This window comes from Scyliorhinus torazame, chromosome 4, assembly GCF_047496885.1.
Source record: "Scyliorhinus torazame isolate Kashiwa2021f chromosome 4, sScyTor2.1, whole genome shotgun sequence".
Lineage (NCBI taxonomy): Eukaryota > Metazoa > Chordata > Chondrichthyes > Carcharhiniformes > Scyliorhinidae > Scyliorhinus > Scyliorhinus torazame.
The window spans coordinates 262,557,361-262,569,522 of NC_092710.1; the positions used below are offsets into that span (position 1 = coordinate 262,557,361).

The 12,162-nt window shown below is 50.5% G+C and overlaps 1 protein-coding gene and 1 long non-coding RNA gene across 2 annotated transcripts in view; one reads left to right on the forward strand and one right to left on the reverse strand.

The window, feature by feature from the left end:
* The window catches only part of aldh8a1 (aldehyde dehydrogenase 8 family, member A1), a 71,722-nt gene that overhangs the window by 14,606 nt on the left and 44,954 nt on the right, over positions 1–12,162 (forward strand). Inside the window, exon 2 of the mRNA XM_072499716.1 lies at positions 1,618–1,765. Within this exon, the coding sequence (XP_072355817.1) occupies positions 1,618–1,765 (148 nt within the window). The remainder of the gene's footprint in view (positions 1–1,617; positions 1,766–12,162) is intronic.
* The window catches only part of LOC140410909 (uncharacterized), a 114,385-nt gene continuing 106,060 nt past the window's right edge, over positions 3,838–12,162 (reverse strand). Inside the window, exon 5 of the long non-coding RNA XR_011940763.1 lies at positions 3,838–4,489. This is a non-coding gene — a long non-coding RNA (uncharacterized lncRNA). The remainder of the gene's footprint in view (positions 4,490–12,162) is intronic.

Below are 12,162 nucleotides of genomic sequence, written 5' to 3' on the forward strand. Positions count from 1 at the left end.
AATTTAGAAATGTTTGGGATTGATGGGTCCTTGGCAGCATGGATTAGAAGTTGGTTAAGAGATAGGAAACAGAGAGTATGTATAGATGGGCATTTCTCAGACTGGCGACGCGTTGAAAGTGGTGTTTCCCAGGGCTCCATGTTGGGACCCTTGCTTTTTCTTTATTTTTTATAAATTTAGAGTAGCCAATTATTTTTTTCCAATTAAGGGGCAATTTAGCATGGCCAATCCACTTAACCAGCACATCTTTGGGTTGTGGGGGTGAAACCCACGCAGACACAGGGAGAATGTGCAAACTCCACACGGACAGTGATCCAGGGCCGGGATTCGAATTTGGGTCCTCAACGCCGTAGTCCCAGTGCTAACCACTGCGCCACATGCCGCCCTCATGACCCTTGCTTTTTCTGATTTATATCAATGATTTAGAAGTTGAGGGCAAAATCTCTAAATTTGCAACTTTGGTACAACTTTGAGGGGAGTACAGGAGTAGAGGGTCCTCGGGGTTCAAGTGCATAAGTCTCTGAAGGTGACCAGGTAAGTTGAAACAGTTGTTAAGAAGGCTTATAGGATCCTTGGGTTTATAAATAGAGGCATTGAGTATAAAAGCAAGGAGGTGATGCTACACATCTACAAATCATTGGTCAGACCATATTTGGATTATCGAGTTCAGTTCTGGGCATCTTATTTAAGGATGGATGTTAAAGCCCTGAAGAGAATGCAGAGGAGATTTACTAGAATGATACCAGCAATGAAGAATTTTAGATACAGGGAAAGATGAGAGCAATTGGGTTTGTTCTCCTTGGAGCAGAGAAGATTAAGAGGTGACCTTATTGAGGTGTTCAAAATTATGAACAATTTTGACAGGGTAAAGAAGGATATTCTGTTTCCACTGGTAGGTATTTCAGTGACTAGGGGTCACAATTTCAAGATAGTCCGCAAGAGAGGTAGGAGTGAGATGAGGATAAATTTCTTTACTCAGAGTTACAAGTGGCATTTTGGCACAGTGGTTAGCACTGTTGCCTTACTGCGTCAGGGACCCGGGTTCGTTTCAGACCTTGGGTGACTGTGGACTTTGTATGTTCTCCCTGTGTCTGCATGGGTTTCCTCCCGGGCGTTCCGGTTTCCTCCCACAGTCCAAAGATGAGCAGGTTAGGTAAATTGACCATGCTAAAAATTACCTTAGTGTCTTAAAGGGTTGGGTGGGGTTGCTGGGTTATAGGGATAGGGTAGGAGAGGGGACCTAGGCAGGGTGTTCTTTCAGAGGGTTATTTCAGACTCTATGGGCCGAATGGCCTCCTTCTGCACTGTAGGGATTATATGATAAAGAATTGTTGGGATTTGGAATGCGCTGCCCGAGAGAGTGATAGAGATGGATTCTGTAGGTTTCAAAAGAGCTGGATATATATTTGAAAGTGATGAATTTAGAGGGTTATGGAAATAGGGCTGGAGAATAGGACTAGCTAGGTATCTCTTTCGGAATACATTGCAGACATGATGGGCCGAATGGCCTCCTTCTGTGCTGTAAGGTTCTATGATTCTATGAAATACATACTGAAGAAGTGGAGAAGGTTTAATTCTCATGACCTGGTTGTTGTTTTAAACATTCTTTCTCGACAGGTGGATGCTGCTGTAAATGCTGCCAAAGATGCCTTCCCTGCATGGTCAGCCAAGAGTCCTTTGCAGCGTTCCCAGGTACTTCATAAGCTGGCAGACCTGATAGAAGCCCATCTGGAGGAATTTGCTCAAGCAGAATCAAAGGATCAAGGTAACAGGAGGGAATGTTTGTTTCTGTGAGCATGTTGAACATTTGAAGGCAGGGGAGATGGGGGCTTGGATTTTACCAGGCAGCATTTACAATCACAGTGAATTGGTGGGAAGCGATAGTGTAGTCACTTATTTGACGACATAATGTATTTGCCTCTTAAAATAGAATACTGCTGGACTCATCTAAGACTTAGCTAAAAACACTGCTTGAAAGCTTCAAATACTGTGCAACCTAAGCACCTGTTTTGTACATATCGTGTTGTGGCGACGAGGGGATTTTCACAGTAACTTCATTGCAGTGTTAATATATCACTCTGGTTTTCAGATAACTGGTCAAACTGGATCATAGGAATCACAGGAAAATATGAACAAGAGTAGACTTTCAGCCCTTAACCTATTCCTGCATTCGGTTAGATCATGGCATAACTCCCATCTACTGCCAGCCTTGGTTTTATAACTCCTAACTCTCGCCTAACTATAATCTCAGTTTTGAAATTTTCAATTGGTTTAGCCTCCACAACATTTCGAGGGAGTGAGTGCAGGTTTCCAGGACCCTTTGTGTGAACAAGTGATTCCTCACTTTGCTGCTGAATTACCTCATTTTAAGTTATGCGCTGTTTTCTGGAATCCCCTTACCAGAGGAAATAGGTGCTCGCAATTTAATTTTAAAATACTCGTCTTAGATCCAATCTTCTCCCTTTCAAATTGAATGTAAAATTCAATCATATCGTGGTCGCAGCTATCTATGGGTGCATTTACTTTGAGGTCATTAATTCATCATGTCACATTGCATAACAGCAAGTCTAATATAACCTGCTTACTGGTTGGTTTCAGAATGTGCTGTTCTAAGAAACTATCTTGAAAGCATTCTAAGAAATCCTCATCCAGGCTACTACTGCCAATCTGATTTTTCCAGTTTATATGTCTCCTGTGGTTATTGTGTCCTTTTATTATCAGCATTTAATATTTATTCTTGTATACTTTGCCCCACATTTTGGTTACTGTTGGGGGTCTGTAGACCACTCTCATTAGTGCCTTATTTCCCCTAATATTCCTCATTCCACCCAAACTGATGCCACATCCTGTATCCTCAACCAAGGTCATCTCTAACTATTGCACCAATACCATTCTTGATTAACAGTGCTACCCCTCCACCTTTACCTAGCTTCCTATTATTCTTGAATGTCATATAACCCTCAATATTCATGACCTAATCGTGTCCTCCTGCAGCCGGGTCTTCAAAATGGCGATCAGATCATATTTATTTACTGAGTGTGTTTACTTAGTTATGAATGCAACATACGGGGCGGCATGGTAGCGCAGTGGTTAGCACTCCTGCCTACAGCGCTGTGGATCCTGGTTCGATCCCAGCCCCGGATCACTGTTTGTGTGGAGCTTGCACATTCTCCCCTTGTCTGCGTGGGTTTCAACCCCACAACCCAAAGATAATCTTTATTATAATCTTTATTATTGTCACAAGTAGGCTTACATTAACACTGCAATAAAGTTACTGTGAAAACACCCCAGTCATCACACTCCAGCACCTGTTCGGTACACTGAGGGAGAATTCAGAATGTCCAATTCACCTGATAAGCACGCCTTTCGGGGCTTGTGGGAAGAAATCAGAACAACCGGAGGAAACCCACGCAGACATGGGGAGAACGTGCACGGACAGTGACCCAAGCTGGTAATCGAACCTGGGTCCCTGGCACTGTGAAGCAACAGTGCTAACCACTGTGCTACCATACAGGTTAGGTGGATTGGCCATGCTAAATTGCCCCTTTATTGGAAGAAAATAATTGGGTACTCTAAATTTATTTTAAAAATTAATGCTACATACATTTAGATACAGGCCCTTTGGGCAGCACGGTAGCATTGTGAAGAGCACAATTGCTTCACAGCTCCAGGGTCCCAGGTTCGATTCCGGCTTGTGTCACTGTCTGTGTGGAGTCTGCACATCCTCCCCGTGTGTGCGTGGGTTTCCTCTGGGTGCTCCGGTTTCCTCCCACAGTCCATGATGCACGATCAATGACCACTAAAGCAAGGTTGTCGTCCAACTGAAGGCTTTAATAAGCTAGATGTTTCCCCCAGCAGCTCAGATACACAAAGAAGGCTGCTGGGGCGGCACTGGCTCTTATACCCCGCCTTGCAGGGCGGAGCTACCATACAGCTTGACCAATAGGAAACATACAATATCTACCAATGGTGTTCCAGAATTACCAGGTACCGTAATACCTTTACACAGACTACCACATTCACCCCCTGTTAAAAAAGAGTCCGGCGGGGGTGGTGGCTTGATATTACAACATGGTAACGTGGTAGAAATTATAGTTATGGAGGTACCATAATACTCCATACAGCGTTTTGTCTTATTGTCATAACTATTTACAGATTCACAATTAACTATATACTTTTTAAAATGAAGCAATCAGTCGATCGGGGGCCCTGGTCGTTCTCTGTGATCGTCGAAGCTCTGGTGGTGACGCCGGTGGAGTCTCGGGCGTCTGTGACTCCGGGAGCGTGGCCTCGATCTCTGTGGCAGCTTCAACACCCCGAGACGGCGCTGGTGGGGAAACCGGTTGACCTGGGAAGGGAGCGTTGACCGTGGAGAAGATGGACCCTCTCGACCAACAGGTCCAACTTGTGCGCCCGCACGTGTTTTCGGAGCAGGATGGGTCCGGGAGCTGCCAGCCAGGTCAGGAGCGAGGTCCCAGAGGAGGACTTCCTGGGGAAGAGAAGGAGACATTTGTGAGGTGTTTGGTTGGTTGTGGTACAAAGCAGTGACCGGATGGAGTGGAGGGCATCCGGGAGGACTTCCTGCCAGCGGTAGACTGGGAGATTCCTGGACCGTAAGGCCAGTAGGACGGTCTTCCAGACCGTTCCGTTCTCTCTCTTTACCTGTCCATTACCCCGGGGGTTGTAACTGGTTGTCCTGCTGAGCAATTGATGCAGTTCGTCGCTCATAAAGGAGGACCTCCTATCACTAAGTATGTAAGCGGGAAACCCGAACAGCGTAAAGATGGTATGGAGGGCCTTGATGACGGTGGTTGCGGTCATGTTGGGGCAGGGGATGGCGAACGGGAACCGGGAGTACTCGTCCATCACGTTCAGGAAGCACGTGTTGCGGTCGGTGGAGGGGAGGGAGCCTTTGAAGTCCATACTGAGGCGTTCAAAGGGACGGTGTGCCCTCTCTGGCCGGTAGAAGTGCGGTTTGCACTCCGCGCAGATTTGGCAGTCCCTGGTGGCTGTCCTGACTTCCTCGGTGGAGTAGGGCAGGTTGCGGGTCTTGACAAAATGGAAAAAGCGAGTGACCCCCGGGTGGCAGAGGTCCTCATGGAGGGCTCGGAGGTGGTCCACTTATGCGTTGGCACATGTGCCGCGGGACAGGGCATCAGGAGGCTCGTTTAGCTTCCCGGGACGATACAAGATCTCATAGTTATAGGTGGAGAGTTTGATCCTCCACCTCAAGATCTTTTTTTAAAAAAAAAATATTTTTATTCTCCTTTTTCACATTTTCTCCCACATTTACACCCATCAACAATAAACAATAATCAGCAAGATATGTCAATCCCCATAATAACAACGATCCCATCCGCCCACCAACCCCCAAACCTCAGCCCACATGTTTACATAAACAAATGACAAAAAGGAATCAGGGATTACCCGTAGTCACCCTTAATCTACACAGCCCCCCACCCCCAACCCCCCCCCCCCCCCCCAAAATAATGTTCGATGTTATCCAGTTCTTGAAAGTGCATAATAAATAGTGCCAATGACTTGTAGAACCCCTCCGAGCTTCCCCTCAGTTCGAACTTAACCTTCTCAAGGGTCAAGTATTCCAACAGGTCCCCCCCGCCACGCCAGGGCACTAGGTGGAGAGGATGCTCTCCATCCCAGCAGAATCCGCCTTCGGGCGATCAACGAGGCGAAGGCTATGATATCTGTCTCCGCTCCCGTTTCCAACCCTGGCTGGTCCAACACCCCGAATATGGCCTCCTGGGGACCTGGGTCCAGTTTCACACGCACCACCTTGGAAATTACCCTAAACACCTCCTTCCAGTACTCCCCTAGCTTTGGATAGGACCAAAACATATGAACGTGATTCACAGGCCCCCCCCCCCGCAACGCTCATACACATCCTCTACTCCTTCAAAAAATCGGCTCATCCTCGCCCTCGTGAGGTGTGCTCTATATACCATCTTCAGCTGTATCAGCCCCAACCTCGCACATGAGGTGGAGGCATTCACTCTCCGGAGCTCCTCACACCAGACCCCCTCCTCTATAACCTCTCCCAGCTCTTCCTCCCACTTTGCTTTGATCCCTTCCAGTGGTGCCTTATCCTCTTCCAGAATAGCTCCGTACACTGCTGACACTGCCCCCTTCTCCAGTCCCCTTGACGTCAACAGCTCCTCCAGCAATGTGGAGGCCGGCTCCACCGGGAAGCTCTGTATCTCCTTCCTGGCAAAATCCCAAACCTGCATGTATCTAAACATTTCCCCCTGCTCCAGCCCATACTTCGCTTCCAGCTCCCTCAATCCTGCAAACCGACCCCGAAGAAACAAATCTTTTAGCGTCTTAATCCCCTTCTCTTCCCATTCCCGAAAACTTCCATCCCACCTCCCTAGCTCAAATCTGTGGTTCCCCCGAATCGGCATTTCGCTTCACTCTAAACCCAACCCAAAGTGTTGGCGAAACTGCCTCCAGATTTTCAATTCAGCTATTATTACCGGACTCCCTGAATATTTCCCCGGAGCTATCGGGAGCGGCGCTGTTGCAAGTGCCTTCAGCCCCGACCCCCTGCACAAACTCTCCTCCATTCTGACCCACTGAGAATCCACCCCTCTGACCCAGCTCCGCACTTTCTCCACATTCGCCGCCCAGTAGTAGTACAACAAGTTCGGGAGACCCAAACCCCCTGCCTGCCTTCCCCTCTGTAGCCAGCACCTTTCTCACTCTGGCCACCTTCCCTCCCCATATGAATGAAGTAATCCTTCCCTCAATCTCCCTGAAAAAAGTCTTTGGCAGGAAAATCGGTAGGCATTGAAAAATAATCAGGAATCGCGGCAACACATTCATTTTAACCGCCTGTACCCTACCTGCCAGTGACAGAGGAAGGCCGTCCCACCTTGCCAGATCGGCTTTCACTCTCCCCACCAAACTAGTGATGTTGTACCTACAAAGCCTCCCCCACTCCCGGGCAACCTACACCCCCAGATACCTAAAATGAGTCCCTGCTCTACGGAATGGCAGCCCCCTTACCCCTGCCCCCACCCCCGGCCGAGACACCACAAAGTACTCACTCTTGTCCAGGTTCAACTTGTACCCCGAGAAAGACCCAAATACCCGCAGTAGCTCCAATATTCCTCCTATCGACGCACTCGGCTCTGACACATACAGCAGCAAGTCGTCGGCATATAAGGACACCCTATGCTCTATCCCCCCCACACTATTCCTTTCCATGCTCCCGAACTTCTCAATGCGATGGCCAACGGCTCAATCGCAAGTGCAAACAGCAGGGGGGACATAGGACATCCCTGTCTCGTCCCACGGTGGAGAGAAATGTATCTCGAACTGATATTATTTGTGCGGACACTCGCCTTCGGTTCCTTATATAATAGCTTTACCCAGTTCACAAACCTTGGTCCAATCCCAAACCGCTCCAGCACTGCCATCAGGTACCCCCATTCTACCCGATCAAATGCCTTCTCGGCGTCCAATGCCACAACTACCTCTGTTTCCTTTCTTTCCGCCGGTGCCATAACAACGTTCAAAACCCTCCTAATCTTCGAAAACAGCTGCCTCCCTTTCACGAACCCCGTCTGATCCTCCCCTATCACCTTCGGAAGGCACTCCTCCAGCCTACCCGCCAGTACCTTCGCCAACACTTTTACGTCCACATTCAGAAGTGATATGGGCCGATACGACCCACACTCCGTCGGATTCTTATCTTTTTTTAGTAACAGGGAAATCGATGCCTGCCCCAAGGTTTGCGGCAACACCCCCATCCCTATCGCCTCTTCAAACATCCCCACCATCAGGGGTGCCAACCTATCCTTAAATTTTTTATAATATTCCACCGGAAACCCATCCGGCCCTGCCACCTTCCCCGACTGCATCCTCCCAATTGCATCCTTTATCTCCTGCTCCACTATTGCTCTTTCTAATGTAGCCCTGTCCCCCTCCCCTAGCCTCGGGTACTCCAACCCATCGAGAAATTCCTGCATCTCACGGTCTCCTCCGAGTGGCTCTGACTTGTACAACCTCTCATAAAACTCCTCAAAAACCTTGTTAATCAGCACTGGGGCCACCACCAACTTCCCTGCCCTATCCTTCACCTGAAGAATTTCCCTTGCCGCTGCCTCCCTCCGGAGCTGACCTGCTAACATACCCCGCCTTATCTCCATGTTCATAAACTGCACCCCTTGCTCGTCTCAGTTGGCGCACCGCCTTCCTGGTGGACAGTCGGTCGAAGCTCGCCTGTAGTTGCTTCCTCTTTTCCAGCTTTGCCGGGTCCCCATCCTCTGCATACCTCCTATCTACCTCCAACATCTCATCTATTACCCTCTGCCGCTCCAACCTCTCCTCCTTATCCACACTGGCCTTAAACAAAATTACCTCACCTCTCACCACCGCCTTTAGAGCCTCCCAGACGACTGCCTTCGACACCTCACCAGTACAATTGAAACCTACAAATTCTTTAATTACCTTTTCAATTTTCTCACAGAATACTTGGTTCCCCAAAAGCCCCACATCCAGTTTCCACCCCGGTCTCTGCGCTGCCCCCTTCTCCAGCACCATATCCACCCAATGTGGAGCGTGATCTGACACTGCAATTGCAGAGTATTCCGACCCCTTGACTCTAGCCAGCAAAGCCTTCCCCACCACAAAAATGTCGATCCGCGAGTATACCTTATGGACCACTGAGAAAAACGAATACTCCCGTTCCCTTGGGTGCAGGAACCTCCAAGGGTCCACCCCTCCTATTTCCACCATTAGCCCAGCCAGCGCATTCGCCCCCCCTGATGGGACCAGCGAGCGTGGCCGTGATCTGTCCAACCTTGGCTCCTGCACCAGGTTCCAGTCCCCCCCCCCCACAATCAGCTCATGCATGTCTAAGTCGGGAATAGCCCCAACCACCTTCCTCGCGAATCCCACATCGTCCCAATTGGGACTGTATACACTTAACAGCGCCACTAATCTCCCCTCCAATGCCCCTGTCACAATCACATATCAACCCCCCTGATCTCACCGCAAGATCTTATCGTTTTTTATCTTGCCCCGCTGTGCATCACCGAACATGAAAGCAACCGACCGTTGGTCAGTGAGGAGAGTGAATCTCCTGCCGGCCAGGTAATGCCTCCAATGTCGCACAGCTTCTACTATGGCCTGGGCCTCCTTTTCGACTTACAAGTGGCGGATTTCGGAAGCATGGAGGGTACGTGAGAAGAAGGCCACGGGCCTGCCCGCTTGGTTGAGGGTGGCCGCCAGAGCTACATCAGACGCGTCGCTCTCGACCTGGAAGGGGAGGGATTCGTCGATGGCGTGCACCATGGCCTTTTCAATGTCTGCTTTGATGCGGCTGAAGGCCTGGCGGGCCTCTATCGACAGGGGAAAAACTGTGGATTGGATCAGGGGACGGGCCTTGCCCGCACAGTTGGGGACCCACTGGGCATAGTAAGAGAAAAACCCAAGGCAGCACTTCAGGGCCTTGGAGCAGTGAGGGAGGGGGAACTCCATAAGGGGGCACATGCGATCACGGTCGGGGCCTATAACTCCATTTCGCACTACGTAACCGAGGATGGCTAGGCGGTCGGTGCTAAACACGCATTTATCCTTGTTATACGTAAGGTTAAGGATCTTTGCGGTCTGGAGGGATTTTTGGACGTTGGTGTCGTGGTCCTGCTGGTCGTGGCCGCAGATGGTGACATTATCGAGATACGGGAATGTTGCCCGTAAACCGTACCGGTCAACCAGTCGCTCCATCTCGCGATGGAAGTCCGAGACGCCATTAGTAACACCGAAGGGAACCCTTAAGAAGTGGTAGAGCCGCCCATCTGCCTCAAAGGAAATGTACTTGCAGTCACTAGTGCGGATGGGGAGCTGGTGGTAGGCGGACTTGAGATCCACCGTGGAGAAGACCTTGTAATGCGCGATCCTGTTTACCAGGTCGGATATGCGGGGGAGAGGGTACGCGTCCAGCTGCGTAAACCTGTTGATGGTCTGACTGTAGTCGATGACCATCCTATGCTTCTCCCCGGTCTTTACCACCACTACTTGAGCTCTCCAGGGACTGTTGCTAGCTTCAATGACTCCTTCCCTCAGTAGCCTTTGTACCTCTGGCCTAATAAAGATCCGATCCTGGGCACTGTACTGTCTGCTCCTGGTGGTGACGGGTTTGCAATCCGGGGTGAGGTTCCCAAACATGGAAGGCGGATCGACCTTGAGGGTCACGAGGCTGCAGACAGTGAGAGGAGGTATAGGGCCGCCAAATTTGAAAGTTAGACTTTGGAGATTGCACTGGAAGTCTAACCCTAAGAGTGTGGCCGCGCAGAGGTGGGGAAGGCCTTAGAGCCAGTAATTTCTAAACTCCCTTCCCTGGACCGTGAGGTTTGCTGCACAAAACCCCTTTATCTCTACTGAGTGGGAACCGGAGGCCAGGGACATTTTTTGATTAACGGGGTGGACGGGGAGAGAACAGCGTCTTACCGTGTTGGGGTGTATGAAGCTCTCCGTGCTCCCATCGTCGATTAAACAGGACGTCTCGTGCCCGTTGATTAGTACTGTTGTTGTAGCAGTTGAGAGTGTTCGAGGCCGGGACTGGTCCAGGGTCACCGAGGCTAATCGCGGCAGCAGTTGAGTGTTCTCTTCGGGCGGTGTGCGGTCAGCCGAGCTGGGGTCCTGGGAGTCCATCCAAGATGGCGGCTCCCATTGGTCGCACATGGCTGGGGGTGCACAAAATGGCAGCGCCCATCCATCGCACGTGGCATCTGCGGGACAAGCCCGGGGGCTGCACGTGGCCCTGGAGGAGGAAGATGGCGCTGCCCGCTGGCCGCACGGGGACCGTGGAGAGGGCTGTGGTGGCGGTCTGCATTCGCCACCAGAGACTGCGGCGCCCGCACGGGCCTGGCATACAACCACAAAGTGGCCCTTCTCCGCATCCCTTGCAGGTGGATGCTGGACACCGGGGGTGCTTGGCCTGCCCGCAAAAGTAGCAGCGGGGCCCCCTGGGGTTGCCAGGCTGCCTTGCAGCACAAGCTTGTGGGGGAATGGGAGATGTCTCGGGGTCGACTGCGGAGGTGTTCCACGCTGCCCGGGGGGCTGCCGCGCGGTCGGGGATGTAAGTGCGGGCGTTTAGGGAGGCCACATCCAGGTAGTCTGCAAGGGCCCGTGCTTCCTTGAGGCCGAGGGTGTCTTTTTCCAGCAATCGCTGGCGGATTTGGGAGGACAGCATACCTGCCACGAAAGCGTCCTGGATCAAGAGTTCTGTGTGGTTGCTCGCCGAAACTTGCGGGCAGCTGCAGTTTCTCACCAAGACCAGGAGTGCACGGTAGAATTCTTCCAGCGATTTCCCCAGGGATTTGTCACCACGTTGCAAGCAGATGTCGGGCGTAGACCTGGTTTACCGGGCGAATATAATGTCCTTTTAGCAGCACCATTGCTGCACAAAGTCGTCCGCATCCTCGATGAGGTTTTAAATTTCCGGGCTCACCCTCGAGTGCAGCACTTGCAATTTCTGTTCTCCCGTGGGTGTGTTTTCGGCCGTTCCGAGATATCCGTTAAACACGCCAGCCAGTGCTTGAAGTTTGTCGCATGGGGGCTGAGTTGCAGATACTCCGGCTTGATTCGGAGCTCCATCCTTTTAAATCTAGCTTATTAAATTGATGTACGATCAATGACCACTAAAGCGAGGTTGTAGTCCAACTGAAGGCTTTAATAAGCTAGATGTTTCCCCCAGCAGCTCAGGTACAGAAAGAATGCTGTTGGGGCGGCACGGGCTCTTATACCCCGCCTTGTAGGGCGGAGCTACCATACAGCTTGACCAATAGGAAACATACAATATCTACCAATGCAGTTCCAGCATTACCAGGTACCGTAATACCTCTACACAGACTATCACAGTCCAAAAATGTGCAGGTTAGGTGGATTGGCCATGATAAATTGCCCTCAGTGTCCAAAATTGCCCTTAGTGTTGGGTGGGGTTACTAGGTTATGGGGATAGGGTGAAGGTGTTGACCTTGGGTAGGGTGCTCTTTCCAAGAACCAGTGCAGACTCGATGGGTCAAATGGCCTCCTTCTGCACTGTAAATTCTATGATATCTATAATTTAGTTTAGTCTTATTTCTATCTTTGTAACATCTAGGGCGTCATTCTCCGACCCCCCACCGGGTTGGAGAATGG